We start from the raw sequence: 24,969 nt of genomic DNA on the forward strand, positions 1-24,969 counted from the left end.
GGTAAATCAATTTTTATTAATACCAACATAACTCAAAAATAATAATACAAACACATTTTAACTCAGAACACAAACATATTAAATCAACTTCAATTTCTTAATCAAAAGTTCAGGCAATTTTATGCGTCTTGTTATAGCACTAAAAAGTTCGTAACCGTTGTAAGGAGTACGCCAAAACCAGGTGTACAATTCATAGCGTTTTCTTAAAAGCGGATCAAGGAGATGGCTCATCTCTTCAATACGCCGTTCAAATCGAATCCGGTCTACTGCAGCGGTCATCCATTCGCTCGTCCGATCCTCGTAAGGAACTTCGTAAATTTTCAATTCAGGATCAAATCTTACTTTTTTTATTGGGTTTCTTGGCTCTCTTGTTTTAACACATCCACGTCCGGGACAACGGCTTCTTCGTCCATGGGTCGAGCGTTCTCGCTGTCGTCCTCTACAATCAAACATTGAGGCATGTCCAGATTTCTCTTTAGTTTCATGTACGCAAACTCCAGAGCCGCAATTTTCATTTGATCGATCTGCCGAATTATGTGAGAACATTCTCTTCCTTTTCGGGTAAACATTCTCTTCATACAATTCCAATCCTGATATTCTTTTAGAGTCACCCCGGTTAATTTCTGCAGCAACCCTGGTTTGGCTCCCTCCGCAAACCAATAAATCGTCGGCAATCTTCCGGGATTCGGGTTTTCCGCGACCATTATCAGTACTTTCTGAAGCCATCTCAGGTTGTCGATTTGTTTGCTCATCTCCACGATCTGTACCAACTTCTGTCGTTTCTCCCCGGTCGCCAACGCGTTCCATTTCGTCACCAACAAATACCCTTCAAAGGAAAATGAAGCAATATCAGACATCATAATTGCTCTAGTATCATGCTCTTTTTTGAAATGATAAAAAATCCTCTATTATATACCCTCAGACAAACATGTTTACGAACTTTTCTCAAGGCCACTACACACCTGCAGGTGTTTACGTCAAACTCACAGATGTTTTTTAGGTCAAACAGCTGCAGAGATTTTAACAATAACAACTTCAGTCATGTAAACAACAAGGGTATATAAGACAGGACTTTTTATTAAATAAAATCATTCTCTAAAAAATCATGAACTATGATCCATCTCTCTTGACCCAGTCGCAGGACACCGTAGCCTTAGAAATGGCTGCATATGATCAAGAGGATCCCTCATACATGAGCAAGGAAGACTTCGGAATTATAACTACCACTCAAGAAGGAATTCTGAATACCATGCAAGTCATGAGCAATGAAATTGCTAATCATACCGACGTCATCTTGAAAAAAATTCAAAAAGGAATTCTGGATATCCTCGAAGTCATGACCAGTGAAATTAGTAATCATACCGACATCATCTCGCATAAAATTCAAGAAATACAGCAAAAAAAAGGAGGAATGACTACCGTTTATAAATGCTATACCTGCGGAGAGGAAGGACACTTTTCACCCAAATGCCCTCACAAAGAAGAATACCAAAAGAAAAAAAAAACTAACAGCGCCGAAGAAATCAAACCAAAATTTACCTGCTTCACTTGCGGAGAACCGGGACATTATTCTACCAACTGTCCTGAAAAAGAGAACGTAAAACCAGCACCAACTAAATCCAACGGATGCTTCAATTGCGGGGAAGAAGGACACTGGGCTAATAAATGCCCACACGAAAAACAGAAAAAGAAAACAGCACAAAAAAGAAGCGCTTGCTATACTTGCGGAGAAACAGGCCATTGGACCAAGGACTGCCCAAAAATCGAAGAAGTCATTCAAACTTCGGATATTGAAGATAATGAACCACCCAAGAAAATCAAAAAAGAGAGAAAAAAACCAACCAAAAATCCTAAAAAAGAAGACTGGGACGAGGAAATGAAAATAGAACAAAAAATACCGGGCCGAATGAAGAGAATCAACAATCAAAACATGTTCATTGAGGAACCCGACCTCGATTAAAAACCGAAATCCGTGAAAGAAAAGGATTATTTCTTCAATGTAAATACGTTTAATAACTTTAACTTTAACGGTTTATCATTATTTTCTTGTTCTAATTGCATGTTTTCATTCAATAAATTCGTTTTCACTTTATACTGCCTTTGTTTACCTTTATTCAGACGCCATTTTGGATTTGACCTAAATAATATTAGACGCCATTTTGGATTTGACCTCAGTTGACCCCCCTATCTAGGGGCCTTATACTACTAATGCTATTTTAATTACTTACGATGACACCAAAAACATTTTAGTCATTTTTTGCAGAGGCAATTATTTGTACATGTAAATTCACAATAGTTACATATTAATGAAGTATAGCTACATTAATATGAATACCTTGCCTAATATTAAATTTGTGATGGTCAGACCGGTTTGAATGCCAGTGGCCAAATAAATCAGTTGGTAGAGCACCTGTCTAGGGGTATCAGGTTCGAATCTCGGTCTTGTCCGTCATATTTTTTTCCCTTTTCACATTAGAATCTGGTGAATACAATTTTAGATTGAATGCTCAAAGAAACAAAAACAAAAGAGAAAATATTTGATTGGTGCATAATTTTTTTATCAGCTTTTGAGAAATTTCTAAGTAAGTTACATTGCATTAGGTAAAATCTAGCAATTAGGAAAGGGCTTGATTGCTTTGCTCCCTATGCCCCTTCTGAATCACTAGAATTTACTTAATATGATCTTTTACATAGACTTTAAAGATCAAGACAAGATTTTAATGATGCATTGAGTGACATCTGTAAACTGATTAGTTGTAGAATTTGAAATATACAATTGTGCAAAACAAAAATCTATTGCTGGTAATTTTAGAAAGGTCTCTGAAATTCCTGTTATGTATTAGACATGTAGACAATTATATATGTTCTTTTTTATATATACAAGAATTTTTTTTTAACTTACAAATCAGCAAAGAAATTTTTATAATTTACACTTTACAGTAATACAAAATAATTTAATGATTGTCAAGGGAAATAATTGCCTTGTCATATTGAAGAAAAATACTGCCTTTGCATATTCACGTTAAACATTGATTAAAAGTGATAGATATTCCAATGAACTAAGAGTTTTTCTGCAATTTTAATGAGCGGATGTGATTTCTCATCCTTCTTTTCCATTAGCTCTCTGTGCCTTCTGATGATGGCTGTTTGGAGTTTAGCTAAAGCTGCGTCGTAGAAGTTTCTAAGAAGTTTATCATTCGTGCTTTTGAGGATTCTCCTATACTTTAGAAACTCCTTGACAGTTGGGTCATCACTTGGCAGAAGTGCTGCAACCATGGAGACAGTTGAGTCTGAATCTAATGAGGTAAAAAATACATCAATTTAAATGTATTTATGTGACATATATTTTCTTTTTATTTAATTTATCATATTTTCAAAAGTGCATATACCTTTTACATCTGTAAAGAGCTTCCTCTTGCATGACTTCTTTTGAACAGAGTAAACTGTAATAAGATTGTAAAACTTGACATATATGTTTATACAGACTGGCATGTTTTATAAGATATATCATGCATTTTTGATTTTTTTTTTACCATCTATAGGGTTCTCTCTTGCTCTTTTCAGGCCACGTCTGTTTTCTGCAGCTTTGATCCCATCATGCTCTCTGATTCTGAGAACTTAAGAAAATGAAAGGTACTTAAGTTTTTTCCCAAGTCTTTGTCTTTTGATGCATAATTTTGTCTTAAAATGTTTGAAGATATACATGTTATACAAGATTCAAAACATGAGGGAATTACTAAAATAACTGGTAATTTTTATATTTCAAAGATATTAACATAAAAAGCTATCTTTTAATTACTTTGTTTGAGAAATGCCCCCCCCCCCCCCTCAAAAAAAAAAATAGATAGGTAATGATCCCTCCCCCCACTGCCAAAATTAGCAAAAACTCAAAGAACTAATTTACGGTTAGCATTAAAAATGGTTATAATAAGTGATAGTTGATTTGTATGTTAGTGTACACATTATACACATTAAACATGAAATTAAAAAAAATATATTTGATTGCGATATTTTACATGTTCATGCCACCTAAAAGTGTGATATATTTTGAAGGTTGAATAACACACCTTGAAAAATTCATTTAAATTAAGAGTAGATTATTTGATTATGAAAGATTATTTGATTATGAAAGATTATTAATGATAAATAAACTGCACATAAGTCAAAAAATTTGCAGTTTAGGATGAAAAATGAATATCTAAAAATTTCTATTCAGTAAATAAATGTTGTTTTGATCAGAGGTCAGCCCATCTTCGCTAGTCAAGGGTTTTCGGTCCACTTTGCTCCCCATAAACCCTTGGCGGATTTCATTACGAAAACTCGGTGACAAGCTCCGTTTTATGATTGGCTGCAGCTGCGAGTAGCTGATCCAATCACAGTGCTTGTAAATATAAACTTTAAAAGAAAATACATTTGTGATCTTTGGTAAAACATTCGGTGCTTTTAACAAGTTGAGACACAAGTTCTCGAGTACAGTGCCTCCCCAACGATGGTCTAACCAGATCGCTTTAAAAACCTATATATTTTACTGGGATTGAACATAGTACTATAAACTTGTCAAGGCTCGCGTGATAGCATGGGAAGTAAACATGGCGAATGTAGAAGTTGCATATCTCTTTAGTATATACGTTCCTGCTTATGGTTATTGCTTTTAAGGGTTCAATGAGCTGAGTTTTATTTAATTTCTTTGGTCCGCAATATTCATGACAACGATACCTGGTTTTATGGCATGTAACCTTTCGTATAAATCGGCGACTTTTTCACTCCCGGTACAGGTCCTTACAAAACACTACGAACAAAACATCCCGTACTTTCCCTAGATTATAACTTAATTCGTATTTAATAAAATCGTTAATTATGTTCCGATATTCGGTAGTCAATATGTTTTCAAGTTGTATTAATGCCATGATGTGTATATAACCCATTGTTTAATTCGATTAAAATGTAAATATGCAAGGGACGCAACTCAAGTTGCTCGCTAGATAGCGCCATCACATCACCCGAGTTTTCGTAATGAAATCCGCCAAGGGTTTTGGGGAGCAAAGTGGACCGAAAACCCTCGGCTAGCGAAGATGAGGTCAGCCATTTTGTAATGATGTGTTATTCCACCTGAAATGTTTGTATTACCTGGGAGTGTTGTCTTTGCAGACACAGTTGAAATGTGTTCACCTCTATTGTTTTCCTTATCATTATTCAATGTATCGGCAGAATCTGAAATATATTTTCATTTAGATAAGATCCTATAAATCAATAATAAGATATTTAATCTCATATTTTGATTGAAAATTTCGATTTAATACAAGATTAAAATTCAAAACAAGGTTGTGGAGATGTGATTAGTGCATTGATTCACTATTTATGTTAATTAACTTTGACTCAATCTATTTTTAATTACAATGTACCTCTTTCTTGTATTTCATTTTCATTAGCTTTGAGTGTGTCTTGAATTGATGCCACAACGCCTACTGGTTCCTGCTCATCTGATGCATCTTTCTCTTGTTTCTGGTTTTTTGTGCCTGTTGGTTCATCTTGAATCAAATCTAAGAAGTGATTGATGGATCAATGGGAGAAAAGCATTAAGTATGAACTATGTTAATATTCTATGATTAAAACAAAATTTACAAAATAAAACAGATTTTTATCGGGGAAAATCATTATGTGGGTATTAATTGACTTTAAAATATTTGAATACCCTGGTATTTAATAGACAACAATAATAATGTAATACCAAGCACTTTTTGTGTTTTATTTTTCTATCAATTTATTGTCACCTTTGTAAAATTACCTCTGTTTCTTATGCTAAATTGGCTTGAAACTTCATTTGGTTGTGAATTATTATCATGCATTGTTCCAGTATCAATAAATGGAGCACTTGTGTCAATACATGTCTCGGTGACGAAAGAAATCTCTGTAATATTGTATGTATTTTTAATTTTGTTACAGATAAAATATCATGAATGCAACTCCCACTGACAACAGTAGATGGTATTTAGGCAGTAGATAGTGGTAATAACATGTACAATCAAATGCCAAGCCAAATGGGATATTTCAATTTAAAAAGTACATCTACAAAGCTGCTACATATTATGCATCATAATTTTTTGTTATATAGTTATCTTTCACATACTGTGGAATCATTAAAATTCGTGGGGGCCAATTTTCGTGGATTGCTTAAATTTGACAGGTTCATGGGGATGTAATTTCATGTATTTTCGTATACATGCAAGAGGAATATCACTTTATAGCTCTAATTTATTAATTCGTGGGGGATGTTAATTTGTGGATGAGAGGTAACCACGAATTCCATGAAAATTGAGCCACCACAAAATCTAATGATTTCACAGTATTCAATGAATGAATTGGCTGCTTATAATTTAATTTTTTGTAATTACATTGTAGTTGTAGATAAAAACAGTCATTTGACCTTCAAAATGACATCAAATTGTACAATATTCAAACGTAACATCAGGTGGATTGATACATTTTTGACGTTAGTTTAACTGTGACGTAGGCAACATTCTTGATACGATATAAAACATTTTTTTAGCCAATCAGAAATCGTGTTACAACCAGAATTAAATTATTACAAAATATGTGTATTGTAGATACCTGGTTCCAAAACTGGCTCTACTTGAGGAACTTCTTCACCTGGTTCCAAAACTGGCTCAACTCGAGGAACTTGGACTGAGTCTTCTCCTGTTCTCTGTGGTACATTTTCATGGTTCTCTACACTAGATGATGTTCGGTAAATGAATGCTGGAAAATCATTGAATATATTTTTTAGTAAATATTTATTCATTGACCATCCAAAATTGTTGACAGGTGGATTGATACATTTTTGACGTTAGTTTTACTGTGACGTAGTCAACACTCTTGATACGATATAAAAATTTTTTTAGCCAATCAGAAATCGTGTTACAACCAGAATTAAATTATTACAAAATAAGTTTTTTGTAGATACCTGGTTCCAAAACTGGCTCTACTTGAGGAACTTGAACTGAATCTTCACCTGCTTCCAAAACTGGCTCTACTCGAGGAACTTCTTCACCTGCTTCCAAAACTGACTCTACTCGAGGAACTTGGACTGAATCTTCTCCTGTTCTCTGTGGTACATTTTCATGGTTCTCTACACTTGATGATGTTCGGTGAATGAATGCTGGAAAGCCATTGAATATATATTTCAGTAAAGATTTATTCATTGACCATCCAAAATTGTTGACAGGTGGATTGATACATTTTTGACGTTAGTTTTACTGTGACGTAGGCAACACTATTGATACGATATAAAACATTTTTTTAGCCAATCAGAAATCGTGTTACAACCAGAATTAAATTATACAAAATAAGTGTATTGTAGATACCTGGTACCAAAACTGGCTCTACTTGAGGAACTTGAACTGAATCTTCACCTGCTTCCAAAACTGGCTCTACTCAAGGAACTTCTTCACCTGCTTCCAAAACTGGCTCTACTCGAGGAACTTCTTCACCTGCTTCCAAAACTGGCTCTACTCGAGGAACTTCTTCACCTGCTTCCAAAACTGGCTCTACTCGAGGAACTTGGACTGAATCTTCTCCTGTTCTCTGTGGTACATTTTCCTGGTTCTCTACACTTGATGATGTTCGGTGAATGAATGCTGGAAAACCATTGAATATATATTTTAGTAAAGATTTTTTCATTGACCATCCAAAATTGTTGACTTTCCTATGAAAATGGGGTGTAAAAATGAATTGCATGGGGCTCTTGTTAAATCGAAGAACATATATAAGATTAAGAGATGTGCTGTATACAGTACACTGTACCTACCTTCATTTTTGAAAATGGTGCAAAGTTTTCCCTCTTCATATATCTTGATCTTGTAGAGCGGCAGAATCAGTTCCGATGCTTTGCAGTCCTGGACACACTTCCTCCAGTCCTCTGCCAGGAGCATTTGTAGGTCCTTGTTAGACGAGGAGCGAAAATGAAGTAAGGGAGGGTATGAAGAACTATCTAGCTCGTCAGGTCCATCATGAAACATCACACTGCCGTTAACGACCACCACATGTTTTCTCCACCATACATGAAGTCAGCAATTCTCTGGTAATGTGCTTGAAATAGAGTTGGTCTTCTGCGTATAAAATCTATATCAAATTTTGTGTTCTCTGGCTTTGGTAGGAGTTTTGCCTGGTGGCTAATAATTGATTCTTGGTGTCGTACATAGTCTTTTTTTGTTCCACTCATCTGTTTGGCATTGTATCTTAACACAGCATTGTCGATTATTTTGCCGCATTGCCTGTTGGCTGTATTTAAGGAAATGCTGCGAAGATCACCAAATGTCCTTTCCTCTTGCTCTGGTATGAGTGAGCGTAGACAGTTTCAGGTGTGTGAACGGTCAGGCTATGAAAGTGGCAGCCATATAATTTTCTTGCAGTCATTTTCTTTGGTATGCTGATAACTGTTTTTGAAAGGATGCTGAATTTAAAGCATAGATTGTACAGTCGAAGAATTTTCTTTTGTGTTCTCTGTTCATATGGACTATAGCAAATGGATATTATTTCTACTAATGATGTGCAAAGGTCGTAAATATCTTTACTGATTTTTTTTTCTGAGAACTTCAAATGGGCAAACATAGCAAGCTTGACTGCAAAGAGACGAGCATCTGATCCTTTAATTTGGTTTTTGTCACCTATGGTTGCAGTCGAAAACTTCTCAAAGTCCTTAAGTGTATCAGGGTTGCTAATATGGTAGGGAAGCTCGGTTATCAGATTTTGCACTACATTTGTAATGTCATGGAGGGGCTCACCTGGTGGCACTTCGTAATCATGCAGAAGATCAAAGACATCTTCAGGTGTAGAAAACATGGCTGGTGGTCTCTGAATGCCTCTTAAAGTGTTACTTAGTTCCTCCTGCAATTCAACTTTGTTCTTGTCATCTGTATCATGGCCCCTTGCAACGAGTTCTCTCATAATATCTTGCTTCTTCAAGTTGGCAAATGGTGATGGTCGCATCAGTGAAAATCCTTTCCACAGCTCCCCTTCTTTAAAGATCTCAAGTCTTTCTTGCAAGGACGGAACATCAATCTGGAAAGTATTTTCTAAATTCATGTGGTCTTTTGATGGAATGCCACATAAACAAGCAAAATTTCCCCCTCTTTGGTGACCAGCTTCAAATTGGCGGGCCGGACCATCTCTGTGTAGTCTAATTCGGTAAGTGTTCCTGATTTGTCAATTCTGTTGGATGTGAACATTTTGGGAGCTATTTTTTCTCCAATATAGAGTTCTCTGTTTTCAAGTTTACTATGGACCTCCTCCATTAATTTTCTAGATGGTCTTGGGGTCGGAATTGATATGTTTCTGTAAATTTTTTGTCTGGATCTTCGAATTCTTAGAAGAAAATCTCTTCCACTTACTCTCTTACACTCGTTAAACTGGTTGGTGTCAATACCATTTTGCGTAGCGAATGTCATCAGAACTTGACCAGCATTTTTAGGAAATTGACCTGATTTGTTCTTAACATGGAATTTGATGGCTAAGTACCGCCAGATGACCTTTGAACCAGAGGGAAGTTTTTTCATGTAAGTAAGGAAACCCTGACGGTCAAAAGAATAGTTATTTATATTTCCTACATGGTTTTTAGCTTTTTTAACACCTTCCTTGATTTTTTTGGAGGTAAGAATAGTTCTCTCCCTTGCTGATTGTGTTTTTTCAAAAAACATACCTAATCTGTCTCTGTCAAATTGGCTGTAGGATTTACCTGATGCCAAAAAATTTTGCAATTCATTTTCATTGTTGGTAATGATTTTGTTTATTTTGTTTGTGTTTTCCCTTGTTTGCATTGTTTTCTGTTTGCGTTTCTGCTCACTGGGCAGTTTTTCTGTTAAGTTGTATCGTTTTGAAACTACAGTTTTAAGATTTGTTTGAAATTTTTCCTCAAAGATAGGTTCAAAAACATTTAGTATTTTGTTTACCCCTATGTTGTTTTTGTTGTCAAGTTCATTTACAATTTCATTGGACAAATGAATCAAGTTTTTTGTAGATTCTGTTGCAGACTTGTGTAGTACAGAATAATTCAGAAGTTTTGAATGTTCACAAGGGGGACAATCATGTATTCTGTGGTCCAGTGTTTCTTTGTTAGACAATGATTCCCATTTTTGCAACGAAAAATGCTCAAGAAACTCTTTTCTTTGTCCATTTTTGTTGTTGTCTCTCCAGTATTTAGGCAGGGCTAGGTAGTTTTGCAGTCGTGGTAATTGACGTACACACTTGTCATATGGCAAATGCATTTTTGGATATCTGTGCATGACATTGTTGTAGAAATTGTATCTAAATGATGGTGATTTATTTGAAGATTTCACATTTGAAATGGAATTTATGTCATTTTCCCTGGTTGACCACCACTTGATAGATTCAGGATCTTTACTACTTCGACCAATAATAACTTTCGCAAAATTGCAAAAATTCATTATTATTTTAATCTCTTGGTATCACTAATGATTTTGAATGTCATTGTTGATTTTCTTACTTACATTTTGTTGTTGTTTTTTAAATTTCACATTTCAAGGTCAGGAACATGATATTGCACATCAGCCATGATTGTTGCACACTATTAATCTCAAATAAAAAAATATGCAAGATTTTCAGAAAAATTGGTAATTTTTTTCCGTAGATTTGAATTTTTTTTTACTGTACATGTGAGGGGAGGATGTGCTAATAATATTAAATTAAATTTTTAAAAAAATTTAAAATCCAAAAAAAAAAATGGTTTGCGTTTGTGGGGGTTTTGATTAAAAAAAAAAAGAGGTCCATGATTTTTAATTTTAGGTTTTATGTTACATTTTTACAAATTTACTATTTTTTCTTAATCTTATACACAAAGCTTTTTGTGTTGGAGATTATCTGTTCTCAAACGAGTCAATATGCTTTTTAATTGTAAAAATACATGTGGGTGATATTTTGTTTGAATAAAGAATACTTAATTTTTATAATTCTTGTTATTTTTTTCTTATGATTTATACAATTTTTCATGGTTTTACTTGCTGCTCTTTAAAGGCTATGCAATAGCTCTTGAGCTGTTGGTGGCGGATCCAAGCTTATATTGAATGACATTTGTTATTACTAAGTTCTTGTAGGCTTAGATAAAAAAAAAAACAATAAATCAATATCATATCATTTATTCATAAGTAAAAAAAATAACAAATTCTTGAAATGCGGTAGCATACAAGGGGATATTCCAGTATAGCTGAGATAGGGATGATCTTAAAAGCTTGGTGGCGGCACTGTCGTGAAAGGAGGAATAATGGCTGGTTTTACATCAGCAGAGCTGGATTGCAATCTGAAAACAAAATTTCATTTGATAAAAATATCTTAGATGTTGCATATATTGCAAACGTAAATGAAAGTGTGAAATAAACATTTTTTTTATTATGCACTCAAATTTCGCGCTCTATAAACTTATAAATGAATTAGAGTTATCTGTCCTTGATCGCAATCAGCCGTGCGTTTGAAATTATGCTTCTTGCGTGAAATATCAGCGTCTGTTATGAAAAATCACAAAGTTCGAAGATAATTTCTACATTCAAAAACATATCGTTTGTGGAATAGTTAACTGTGTGTAATTCTCTCCAAGAAAAGTGCTGGGTTATATTGATGGATTCTTTAATTAACATGTATTTTTTAAAAGTAAGTAAAGCATGTCGTGATTATGCATGGGTTATGGCAAGTTCGACGTTAAAAAAATATATGTTGTTGTGAATGTATGACTTGCTCCCAACACTTTTTGGGTTAAGAAATTTGAGCACTTTTGATCAGTAAAAAACGCACATGCATTATCAGTCTCTATATCTTCGAACTTCTGGGATAAAAATGGATGAGTGATATTTGTCTATTTTTAGTCCGTCACGTGATAAACAGCTGATTTTGGTACTGCAACTAGTTCAAAAATTTACGGGAGGATATATGCAGTTTGAACATATGTAGACTTTATTTTTATAAAAAATATATAAGTAGTTACTTTAGCTTTAGAAATGTATTATTAAAACATCTCTTATTTCCATTGGTTTACGGATGGACGTCCTTAACTTAGTTGCGCAATACTTTGTATTCAAAAACATGCATTTCAAGCTTTTTTATCAAAAGGGTTGCATGTTCATTTCAAAGTCAACTAGTAAACTAATTGTTCATGGAACAATTAGGAGGTCTTTACACCATTCATTTACCCTCTTGTTTTGTTCAAATCTTTTGCGGGAAATCTGTAAATTAAAAAAAAAATGATTCCGCATAGCGGTATCTATCCGGGAACACTTAGATTCGTAGGCAAGATTGTTGCCACTACACTACGTCGCTTGTTACTGGATAGAAGGTAAAACTTGTTGAGTTGTGTAGTCAATTTGGATGATAATAGAAAGAAGAGATTGAGCGTTTTTCTGTCCATCTGCAGTTGATACGCAATGTTGGGAAACCTTTAGAAAAGATAGGCGCCTAGCGATTGGTGGAGAGAACAGTATTTGTTCATCAGTTTATTAATTAAAATCAGTGCCACTTGTAAACAATGTGGCCGGATAGCGTTAGCTAAGAAATGAACAGGCCAGGTCAAACTCTGGTCGCGAGCGGCTATTTGAAGGTTTTGAAATGTCACTTTGGATTAACTGAGGCGCATTCTCCTAAATTCATATTGAAATCGTGGTCTGGGAAGGAAGAGTCATCCTTCGTGGATCTTGAACAGGTTGCTGATACATGTAAATATGCAAACGCCGATGTTCAGTGAAATTTGAGGACAAAGGATAGACAGAAAATGGAAATTTAATTCGTATAAAATCGGGAAATGAATACTTGTGGGTTTTAATGCTCGTGTGTTCATCAGATGCTATCCCAATTTTGGGTTAAAGTGAAAAGAAGACACACACACGCAGTACAAGCTTTTATTTACATTCGAAAGACAGGACATGGTAAAATTTCTCATGCATGAATTAGAGTTGTCGGCCTTTCGCCGTAAACATTTCTTGTTTGACATTTTTAAATCAAACAAAAACACAACCAACTAGATCGTTCTCGTTGCGAGCAACGAGTGGGTCTTCCGTCCAATTTTTGAGTAAATGAGATAAAATCCCTCACTTTTAAGACTAAATTGTTAATTAACGCCAAAAAAATTAGGAAAATCGAATGAGCCATCTTCGAGAAATCGCCTGCACAAAATTTGTAAGACAAAAAAAGAATAAAAAGAATAATAAGAAAAGTGAAAAAGAAACAATAGAATAATAGTAGGGTCTTCCGCTAAAGACGGAAGACCCTAAAAATCACCATTTTTTGACATTGCAACTGGTATTAACAGAATTAATTATATAATTTTAACTGTTAGTTCTTTAGCATTAATATTGTTATTTTTATTCAATAGGAAACATTTTAATGCTTGCAAAAGAAATAAGAACTACAATTCAAAACCAAAACATATAAAGCAGTATCACCTTGAACCTATTTACAAAAATAAAGAATTTGATGAGGGTGAGGATGAAACTCTATTCAATGTATAATGTTAGATATTGTGGTACAAGTACCCTTTCTATTATCTTACTATTCATCGGGTTCGGGGTGCTATTAATATAAATACGCGGACCCCTGACCACATGTACATGGAACAGACCAGACTCCTCTCCGAAGTCTTAGTTTGACCTGTGTATTGTAAGGTTTGTGTATACTTGCATATGCATGCCAATAAATATTGACAGTATTCACTCGTCTCACGACATCTGGCGTCGCCCGGACACGGATCTACAATTTGTTGTATTTTTTTTCCGAGTCAGTTGAACTATCGGCACTGACTCAGTTCACTCAGCTCATACACGTGTTTCGTCGAAAATTCACATTTTTTGACACGTGTTTCTTTATTAGTGTAGGTTAACGTGTTCCCTTTTAGTTTTTGAACGTTTTCAATCTATCTAATATTTTTTCTGATAAATACTTTGGAAGATACGAAATTTTTGTAGTTCGCTATTTTTGCACAAAACACGTGCTAGCCATTTTGGATTGGAATTGAGCAAGACGGAAGCACGTGACCGCGTGACCGGAATTGGTCATCTCAATCGAAAGTACTTTCATTTTGAAACTCAGTTTGTAAACAAATCAAGTTTTGGTAAATTTCACGTTATTCTTTCAATTTCTTAGGATTATTTGGGAAATTTTAATAGTAAGTTAGCCACGTTATATATTTTGTGTGATATTAAAGGTTAGGAACATTTTACTGAGAAATAATTGCCCTTATTTCAACATTACTTTATATATAGAGTAGGTTGGTAGGGTCAGAGACTCTCAAACTGTTTTTGTGTTATTAACCTTTTCTCAAATATTACGGTTACACACAATTGTACAACTATGGCTGTCAATATCTATGCTGCCAGTGCTCAAGAGTTGCGGACATTGGAGGGTGTTGGAGAGAAGAAAGCAGCCAGAATTATCAAGCTGCGTGAAACGGAAGAAGTTTCAGAGGAAAATTTAGCTGCTGAAATTCAACTTCCCATAGAAACAATTCAACAGTGGATACAGGAAAACAAATTGTCACTGCTTAAGATACCAATGTCGTTGCCGACCCCCCAAGAAGATAGTGGTCTGCCTGCAGACCAAACTTCATCTGAAATGCGCCTTAGTCGTCTGGAGACCATTATTTTCCAGCTTGGACAGTCAGTGCAGACAATTGCAGAGGAGATGAAATCCCTGAAGGACTCCACCCTAGCCAGTAATGAAACAGTCCAGGAATGTCAGCAGATAATTCAGGAACCTGACCAAATGGCAGCTTTCAGTACAGAGAAACAGCAACAGAAATTCAGTCCAAAAAATCAACAAAACGATATCAACAAATTGCTAGACGCTATCCCATCAAACGGAATATATCAAACAGCCACAGGAGGAACTTTTCCCAAGGGAACCACAGATAGTAGAGCAAGCTTTCAGAAAACAAGTACACCTATTTCGGGTAGCTGTGGAAAGCCTGTGCCGTTCTCGTTAGCTGCTGACTCCATGTCCCCTGTAAAGCCATTGGATCATATTCTGCATGGCGATTCAACCAGGTTTTTCTCAGCTTCAGGAAGCCTGCCTACCATGAGCAAACAGAAAATTTTACACCGTGATGTACCTCAAGTCTCTGAGGATCTCGTGCATGCATCATCAATGCCAAGAGCCAGTGTAGTAAATTCAGCCCCGACCGTGCCATTTGCAGCCAGCACTACTGTGGGGTCAATGGCTCCCGTAGCTGCGCCTAGTCAAAGCACATCATCCAAGAGAAGAAAGCGACATCGATACAGATGCAGCTCATCCTCATCAGATAATAGTGATTCTGCACCTCGAAACACCCAATTTGCTGCCAGCACTGAACGTGGTCATGAGAGTCGAAGGGACAGATCAAGAAGCCATTTGAATATGAATATTCCGGAGTTTCGTGACCTTCCAGTCAATGTCAGAACTGAGCATGGAAATGAACGACAGAGAGATAGGTCCAGAAGCAAAAGCCCAAACATACCAAAAATGGCTACCTTCAAAGGAACTGACTCGCCTAATTGGGAAGCTTTCATCTACCAATTTGAAAGAACAGCTGGTAGGAGACAGTGGTCTGACAATAAGAAGTTGTGTCGGTTACTAGACTGCCTGGGGGATGTTGCATTGGAATATGCCCATCGAGTTAATGTACACAATGACTATCATACCCTCAAGAAGTATTTAAAGAGGAGATTCAGTACAAAGGAGGCTCCTGTTGTAGCTCGCAGACAACTTCCATTCTTAAAACAACATGAAAATGAAACAATGGAAGAATTTTCTCAGCGAGTTTATTCCCTAACATTAGATGCTTATGAGGAATGTGAGGGTGATATCATAGAAGAGATGGCAGTGGAGGCTTTCCTGAGAGGCTGCAGAGAGAAAAGTGCGGCAAGACATGCAATGGATATGGAACCTCGTACCATCCACAAAGCTTTAAAGCTTGTTAAAACTGCTTTAGCCAATGATAGAGCACTCTTTGGAGGAAGAACTAATGCTTACTATCACCGCCAAGTCACATTTCAAGATGAATCAAATAAGACAGCGTGTACAGGTTCCGCTGGTAACTTGCAGGACCAAATTGACATTCTTACCAAGGCAATTGAAACTCTAAATACTAATCTAAGAATGCCAAACCGATACTCGGGACCTGAGAGCAGACAAGATCGGTTCAGGTCACCAAGCCCAAGTTTGAGAGGGAGGAGCCCAAGAAGATTTTCAGATGGTCAGCAAGGTGAAAAGCTTAGTGATCGAAGCCCTATGCGCCCTCAGTACGGTCAACAAGACAAGTCATCTGCAATGTCCTACTATCGACAGCACGAAACACATTCACAGAGTAGGGCACCTTCGCTCTCACCTGTAAGAATGGGTAGTGCTAAGGATGAGGGTTTAAACACCAAAGGACCAGGTCGACAGGCCTAGATTTGGTCCACGAACAGAAAGGCCAAGTTCTTGAAGCTATGATAAGGAAGTCAAAAGGAAAAAGCCTAGTTGTAGATGCAAAGTTCAATTCAACACCATTGAAGGCCATTATAGACACTGCAGCAATGCTGACCCTAGTAAACAAGAAGCATGTTGAAACCCAGAGTGAAAATCATGAGGTAGTTAAACTGAAGGGTATAGGAGGACATACTATAATGGGGTTTAAACTCTGCAAACAAAAGATTCAAATTGGCACCCTTTCTTTTACCTGGGACTGTTGCGCTGTTGCTATGAATGATGACATCATAATAGGACTCGATTTTTTGGAGGCTCATCATGGGATTGTCAACCTTAACAACAAGACTCTCTCTCTAAATGGCTGTCTAGTACCTACAGAGCTTAGTAAGGATGAAGAGTCATTTGCGAGGCGGATCTCTAGAGTCACCCTGCTTTCCAGTCGAGTTATTCCCCCCAATACCATTTTAAACATACCAGTTACATTGGAACAAAGTCTTCCTAAGGATTACATAGTACAGCCTGTGCAGGATAGTACAGGAATCTTAGGCTCAACCATACTGGGAAGGGGAAAGCAAACCTTCATGCAGTTTATCAATGACTCCAACAAGTGTATTAAGTTGCCCGGTGGCAAGTGTGTTGGCTTTGCAGAGGTAATTGGGGAAGATTGCTTAGTTGGGCCATCGGCAAATAACGAGGCTGAAATTAGACAAATAAACATAGAGCCGGATAGTAAACTCGCCTTACCTGAACATCTTGTAGACTTATTTAATAGATCTGCAAAAGACCTCAACGAAGTCGAACAGGAACAGTTAAAGATATTGCTGACAGATTTTCAAGATGTGTTTGCTAGGCATGATCTGGACCTTGGTTGCCTTTCAGCAATAAAACATCGTATCGATACTAAGGATGCCAATCCAGTTAAGCACAAAATGCGTCGAACGCCACTTGGATTTCAACACCAGGAGGAGGAGCATCTAAAGAAAATGCTTGACGCAGGTATAATACAGCCATCAAACTCAGAGTGGGCATCAGCACCTGTCCTAGTCAAGAAAAAAGATGGAAATGTAAGGTGGTGCATTGATTATCGCAACTTGAACAGCGTCACTGTGAAAGATTCTTTTCCCCTGCCTATCATAGAGGATTGCCTAGACACCTTACAAGGAACCAAATTCTTCTCAACCTTAGATATGACCTCTGGCTATTACCAAGTTGAGATTGCAGAAGAAGATAGAAAGAAGACAGCATTTATTACCCGTTACGGGCTATTTGAGCACACCCGAATGGGTATGGGATTATGTAATGCCCCTGCCACTTTTCAGCGGGCAATGCAATTGGTTCTTAGGGGACTGACTTGGACTCAAGTTCTTGTCTACCTAGATGACGTCATTGTCCTAGGAAAGGATTTTGCTGATGGGCTTGCTAATGTAAGAACTACATTACAAAGGTTTAGAGAGTACTCTCTAAAATTAAAGCCAAAGAAGTGTGATTTATTTCGTCCCGAGACAGAATTCTTAGGAAAGGTTGTCAGCTCATCTGGAATTTCTATAGCCCCTTCAAAAATAGAAGCAGTAAAGGCCTGGCCTCGTCCAATGAACCAGAATGAAGTTTTGGCCTTTCTGGGTTTCCTAAACTACCACAGGGATCACCTTAAGGACTTTGCTTCATTGAGTGCATGTCTGTATGATCTAGCCCACACAAAGGGGAATTTTTTGTGGGAAGATACACATGAAGAGGTTTTCCGTCGAGCAAAGACTGCATTGGTAACTGCTCCATGCCTATCATATCCACGCCCTGATGGTCTGTTTGTACTGGACACTGATGCTTCGGATCATGCCGTAGGCGCAGTACTTTCACAGGTCCAAGACGGAAAGGAAACGGTAATCTGCTACGCCAGTCATGTGCTTTTAAAACCCCAGAGGAAGTACTGCACCACGAGGAAAGAGCTACTAGCAGTGGTAAAATTCTGTCGGCATTTCCGACACTATCTACTAGGCCGGCGATTTATGGTTCGTACTGACCACAATAGTCTTGTCTGGCTAATGAGATTTAAGCACATTGAAGGTCAGCTAGCACGCTGGCTAGAGGAACTGGCTCAATTTGACATGGAAATCTTACATCGCCCAGGAAATAAACATACTAATGCAGATGCTCTAAGCCGAATTCCAGATGATAGGCCAGTATGTGATTGCTATGCTGCAGGTGCATCCCCTGAAAGCCTTCCATGTGGTGGATGTGGCTACTGTGTAAGGGCCCATAATCAATGGTCAAGATTCTCAACGGATGTAGACGATGTGGTCCCTCTGTCAAGGAAATGTGCCCCAGCAGACAACTCTCAGACGGAAAAGCCAGAAGACGCTTTCAACATCCTTGCAGCCAAATTACTAGATGATCCCAATGTGCCAGTATCCTGGATTGAGGGGTACTCTGCAGAAGACATTGCCACCATGCAGCGAGAGGATGCAGACATTGGCATCGTCAGGACCTGGCTAGAGAAGGACGAAAACCCAACAAAGTCACAACTACATCTGGAAAGCCCTGCCACTAGGGCACTCTGGTTGTTTAGAGAGTTCCTTCACATTAAAAATGGTGTCCTATATTATGAGTGGATTGACAAAATTGATAGGAGATTCTGCCTGGTAGTACCAACATGTCTCAAGAAAACAGTTCTAAGTTTTTGTCATGATACTAAGTCTGCAGGACATTTGGGACAGCAGAAGACATACAACAGGGTTAAGCAGTCTTTCTACTGGCATAATTTATCACAAGATTGTACAGAATATGTTAAAGGTTGTACCACCTGTAATCAAAATAAGAAGCCTCATATCAAACCTAGAGCTGCCCTTAAGTCTTATCATGCAGGATTTCCTATGGAGAGGGTACATTTAGACATTTTGGGTCCGTTTAATACCAGTGAATCTGGAAACAATTATATACTAATGATGATAGATCAGTTTTCTAAATGGATAGAAATGGCAGCTTTACCAGACCAAACAGCGTTGTCTGTTGCTCACAAGTTTCTTATCCACTTTGTCGTCACTTTTGGGTGCCCCTTGGAAGTGCATACTGACCAAGGTCGCAATTTTGATAGCAACTTGTTTCGAGCTCTATGTGATGAGTTACAAATAGCCAAGACCAGAACTACCCCATACCATCCATCATCAAATGGACAAGTGGAGAGATATAATACAACAGTCCTCCAGATGATTAGATGTTATATTGAAAAGGACAAGAGAAATTGGGATAAAGATTTACCGCTTCTGGCGATGGCTTTGCATTCCACTGTCCACCGACAAACTGGATACACACCTAACAGACTAATGCTTGGACGAGAAGTGATACAACCAGTACACCTAATCACCAATAACATACCAGGACACTTGTCACCACAGACTGCAGATGAATGGATTGCTGATCTGAGCCTTCGACTTGCTGAAGCGCATGCTTGTGCCCGTCAGAATCTGAAACAGACCCAGCATAGACAGAAGCGTGACTATGACTTGCGAGTCGTGGAACATCATTATAGTGAGGGAGATCTGGTGTACAAATTAGACTCCACCACCAAAGTTGGCCAGTCCCAGAAGCTAAGGGCACCCTGGACTGGGCCATACTTAGTTGTTGCCTGTAGACCCCCGATATACACTATAAGGGACAGGAAAAAAGAGCACATTATTCATCATGACAAATTAAAAATGTGCCAGGATCGGGAAATTCCAGTGTGGCTTCGCAGGCTGCGGCACCAATATTTCCAGACAGATGACTCCTCTGGTAGTCAGGATTTTCCAGAAGACCATGAAGGTTCCTCTTTGCCAGGTCCCGAAGTTGATACAAGCAACAGGGAATTGGAATTACAATCTGGCAGCGTTGATAACAGTCAGCCATCTGCTGGACAGTCTGACAGTATTTCTCATCAGACCAGGGCAGGTCGACCAGTACGGCCTCCGAACAAATACAAAGATTTCTGTTAAATGAAAACCCCCTAGAATTTTGTTTAGTGTATATAGAACAAGGGTTATTAGGATATGTAGGGACAGGGTGTCTCTTGTATCATTTTGTGTATATGTTTTCTTAAAAGAGGAAATTTTTGTATGCATACTTTAACTGGTTTTACATTCATTTATAGCTGTTATATTTTGCCATTTTCATAAATTCATTTTACAGGATGCATTCTGATGGAGAATTAGATGAGAGCAAGTTTGTCCCAGACTATAACGAGGAGTTAACACCATCCCAGAGCAGCCATGGTGAGCCCGCATCAACGAACACGAGCAGCCTCTGCTCGATGGATCTGATGATTCTGGACGAGGTTCGTTGCTCATCAGACGAGGTAGAGGATCCCAAAGAACCTGTGAACCAGCTTTGTGCCGACAAGACGAAGGAAGCTGTGTTGGATAAACCCTTGCCAACTAGACAGGAGGGAGCTGCATACCACTGTCCTCTGTGTCAGATAAGTCTGAGTGGTCATGTCAAGCGTCATGTCTTCAGGGTCCATCTCCCACCGTTCTGGGGCGGCAATTGTAACCAATGTGACTCTGGTGCTTCTCATACGCTCTCTCTAGTAGGGCAAATAGGAGACCAGAATTTTCACAATTGGTGTGAATTGGTTAATGGGTCGTTGCATCTCCTGGGAAAGTGGGTAGGAGTAGACACTCTAGAGCAGTTGCTAAATTTTGTTGTTGCACATCAATTATACCCACCAGTTGGGCACTTCACTGACACCGAAATTAGACTAATGTCATTTTATGCAAGGCATTACAGCAACCATGTTCCCAGCCAGTTTCAAACTTCACCGCCCAATCACGTGATTTGCATCACCCATTGGCAGGTGCTTTGTACTGTCCTTCGACAGCTGTCTCCAGAGAAGCACAATTTATTCCGGACTTCGAGACAGTCTTGTGGTGGCTTGAACAATTTTGCAGTAGTGGTCGATTCCCATTTTCACCTTGACCAGATGTTTGCAAGGGGAATCATCTCGGAGTGTTCGGAGGTTTTTTCGTCCCCAGCTAGTCTGGGCCAGTTTCAGCTGTTGTATGCCGTGGCCAATTATGTGTTTCCCAAACACTGGTCACTGTGGGAGAGTCAAGTCAGCAAGAACAAGCAGGTTCGTGTAACCTTTGGAATACACCCCCATCTTTCCAGCCGAACATCGCTTGATATGTTGTCAGAGCTCCGAAGACTTGTAGCCCTACCAGAATGCATAGCAGTTGGAGAGATTGGAATTGACATGACCACTACTTGTGATTGCCAGCACCCGTGTTCCCGGCCAGCGTGTAGGAAGGCATTACTCCATAGCCAAATGGACCTTCTCTCCGAGTTGTTGGTGTTGGCCATGGAGACGAACAAGGCTGTTGTGTTACATTGCAGGGACTCCGGGACTGGAGAGGCGGCTAAACATGTGCTACAAGCAATCAGGATGTTGGACATGGAGGGACATCTGTTCCATCGTCACTGTTTCACCGGCTCAGTTTCTGAGGCAGAGGAATGGATGGAGAGTTTGCCGTCTGTACTGTTTGGGATTTCTCCTAAAATCTACACAGACAGGTCAGTTCAGAATGCTGCTCGGTTCATCCCTCTTGAACGAATGATATTGGAGACAGATAGCCCATATCTAGCCGCAAGTCCAGCGGAGACAGTTGATGTTGCTCGTGAAGTGGCAAAGCTGAAGGCCCTGTCCATCGAGGATGTTCTCAGGTCTACTTCCATGAATGCGGCCCGCCTTTATGAACATTAATTGTTTTGTTTTTGTTTGTTTGTTTTTTTTTCGTTTTTTTTTAATCACTATTTCCCTGTGCAGACTATAACTTTTCAGAAATGAAGAAATGTTAATGTGTTTTGCAAATGTTTTATATGCATTTCATTTTGTAATTTGTTTATCTTTAGGAATCGTCAATATTTCTGTTTATATGTCAATCAAATATATGCATTTGTTTTCACGGAGGGGAGGAGTGTGGTACAAGTACCCTTTCTATTATCTTACTATTCATCGGGTTCGGGGTGCTATTAATATAAATACGCGGACCCCTGACCACATGTACATGGAACAGACCAGACTCCTCTCCGAAGTCTTAGTTTGACCTGTGTATTGTAAGGTTTGTGTATACTTGCATATGCATGCCAATAAATATTGACAGTATTCACTCGTCTCACGACAATATCATTGTATATTACATCACGGCTTGATTATATATTTCGATTTTTTTTAAAAAATAGGTTTCTTAATTTGGGCTATAGCCGTCACAAGTGTTGTCCTTATCTATGTGTTAAGGACGTTATTACGTATATTGAGTCGCTGCTGCCCTGAGTTGAACCTTCAAGACTAAAATGAAACACATCCATTATCTAATATAATATCTCCTTCATTATTTACAACCTCCATCCCGACTACACCATTTCCTCCCCAGTCACGACAAGAACAGCCACAGCATTTTTGGCGAAAAAATCCTAAAGATCTGGTCTACAAAATCATGAATTCAGTTTTCCTTTCAGGTGTGTGGGAGTAAAGAAGATAATTTTTAAACATTATATGCATTAACACCTATACATTCAAAAGAGGGTGTGTTCTTGATACATTCAAGCAAAGACTATGGTTTCAAACAGCAGACTCTAGATGGACATAAATGAATTACATGCAGTTCAACTCTTTGACGCTGTATTCATCTTAACAATTTTTTCACTTTGCAAAGAGATGAAGGAAACCAAAAATCTAAGGAAAGTTCCTACCAACAGACGTGTTTCTTTACAAGAAGAATGCCATTTAGTTCAAATCATCAAATGCAGGATAAGTACCTAGTCTATTATGTGAAATATTTCCTTTGAGGGATAGCAATAATGCCACTGAAGCTGATTTTTGTGATGTCGGTAAGCACCCTTTGGACACAGATTTAGGTAAGGGGTGGAAGTGAGGGGGTGTTTCAAAACTGGCCATTTTTTATCTTAGTGGATAAACATAGTGTGAGCATAAAGGTATTTATGATTATCGAAATATCAAGCGAAAAATGTTGTTCCAATCACCGATTATAATCGAAAAAAAATCTTCTATTATCGCATTATAACTGATCGATTACTACCGGTTTCATTGCGATTAATCAATTGAATTTTCTTTCGCACTGTTTCAAAGTGGCTGACAATTTTTATCCATCCCAGGGGAAAAGGACGTTTCCGGGTTTGGACCCATTTAGGACTCAATCAATGTTGGAGAGATCTAAAAGAAAAATCTGGACATAACTTTGAAATTTTGCTAATTATGCAGAAATGTATACGTTTTAAAATGTAAGTTCGTTGTGCACGCGTTGTGGAACTACTATGATAAGACCGGTTAAGTTGTTAAACGCTTGCAAGTAAATCAAGTTATTACCTATAAATTAAACAGAGTGTATTCCTACACAATCTTTTAACCTCTTGCCAAAAAAAAACATTTTGAGGATTACGTTTACCCAGCAGTTAAGATAAAGAGAGATAAAGAGAGCTGATTCGTTCGATGGACTTGTTTGTTTTCTAACTTGAAATTCAGAAATTTAAAAAAAACTTAAAAAGTGATAAAATAAACAGTATAATTATTGTGAGATAATACATAAATTAATAAAATCATGCACATGTTGGTCCAAATTCTACATGTTAATTTTTATGCACACTCTATCTTTCTCTCTCTGACATGGTAGATGATTATGGTAGATGATTTTTAATTTTAAATATACATGTATAGTCAGAGCAATTCAAAGCTTTCAATTTCAAGTGTATCATAAGCTGGAAGAGGTGAGTGAGGCTGTTGCACATATCGATAACAGGATCAGAAAGAAAGAAAGCCAACGAAAAACAACGCGACGATGAGTGCGATCCTAGCGAAAGTTAAAAGGCTAGAAGACCAGGATTTGGATACCGATCACGAGAGACTTAAGGTGACACGACAAAGCTATAAAATTAGTATGACCACACAGTATGACACTGGACTATAGGTCCTTCGAAGCATCGATTATCGATTTATCGTGTCGTTTAACCTATGTAAACCTTATAACAGTGGAGGGGATACAAAGGATAAGGTAGGTGCCTGTATGTACAACGAGTCTATAATTCACGACGTATTCGCAGTCAGGAAAAGGTCGCACAGGTTGAGTACATGTAACTGGTGTTACGGCTAAATCATGAGCTAAGGTGTCTTCTGATGAACGAATATATATTTGGAAAGTGTTCAATTTTGAACCGGGTACATTTTGGAAAATATTTCTGCAGCTACCAACATATGCTACTGCTTGTTTTCGCTGCCATTCAGACATTTCTTAGGGATATTACTGGTGTGTCCTTGGGGTACATGGAAGCAGCCAGCAATAATATTTTCAAGGACAGCAAGATCTACAGACGCAAATTAATTTTTCGCAATCGATATCATAAAAGACCGATTAATGGCGTTGAGTCGGCACAAGGATTATAATATAATAATTTAGACTAGTTAAATCATATATAGTTCTTATAAAAGATTTTCTTTTTTAAATATTGTTCTATACTTCCAAAACTTAGAGTGCACTTAGAAGGAAACAGAGAAAA

The 24,969-nt window shown here is 37.8% G+C and overlaps 2 protein-coding genes and 1 long non-coding RNA gene across 3 annotated transcripts in view; 2 read left to right on the plus strand and 1 right to left on the minus strand.

Annotated features, from left to right (window-relative positions):
- The window catches only part of LOC128171092 (uncharacterized), a 315,176-nt gene that overhangs the window by 153,914 nt on the left and 136,293 nt on the right, over positions 1–24,969 (minus strand). The window lies entirely within an intron of this gene.
- Positions 3,175–7,958, plus strand: LOC128171139 (uncharacterized). The gene is made up of 7 exons (XR_008242016.1): positions 3,175–3,304; positions 3,565–3,633; positions 5,430–5,580; positions 5,944–6,060; positions 6,958–7,108; positions 7,358–7,586; positions 7,861–7,958. It is a non-coding gene; the product is annotated as an uncharacterized LOC128171139 (long non-coding RNA).
- LOC128171088 (uncharacterized) lies at positions 13,582–22,548 on the plus strand. Its single transcript, XM_052836841.1, has 2 exons — positions 13,582–13,655; positions 20,593–22,548. The coding sequence occupies exon 2, from the start codon at positions 20,594–20,596 to the stop codon at positions 22,160–22,162; it is 1,569 nt and encodes a 522-aa protein (XP_052692801.1). The 5' UTR covers positions 13,582–13,655; position 20,593; the 3' UTR covers positions 22,163–22,548.

This window comes from Crassostrea angulata, chromosome 2, assembly GCF_025612915.1.
Source record: "Crassostrea angulata isolate pt1a10 chromosome 2, ASM2561291v2, whole genome shotgun sequence".
In the NCBI taxonomy this organism is placed as follows: Eukaryota; Metazoa; Mollusca; class Bivalvia; order Ostreida; family Ostreidae; genus Magallana; species Magallana angulata.

Bases quoted from the DNA above. Each gene is read 5' to 3' on its own strand.
- LOC128171088 (XM_052836841.1), top strand. From the start codon at position 20,594: ATGCATTCTGATGGAGAATTAGATGAGAGCAAGTTTGTCCCAGACTAT.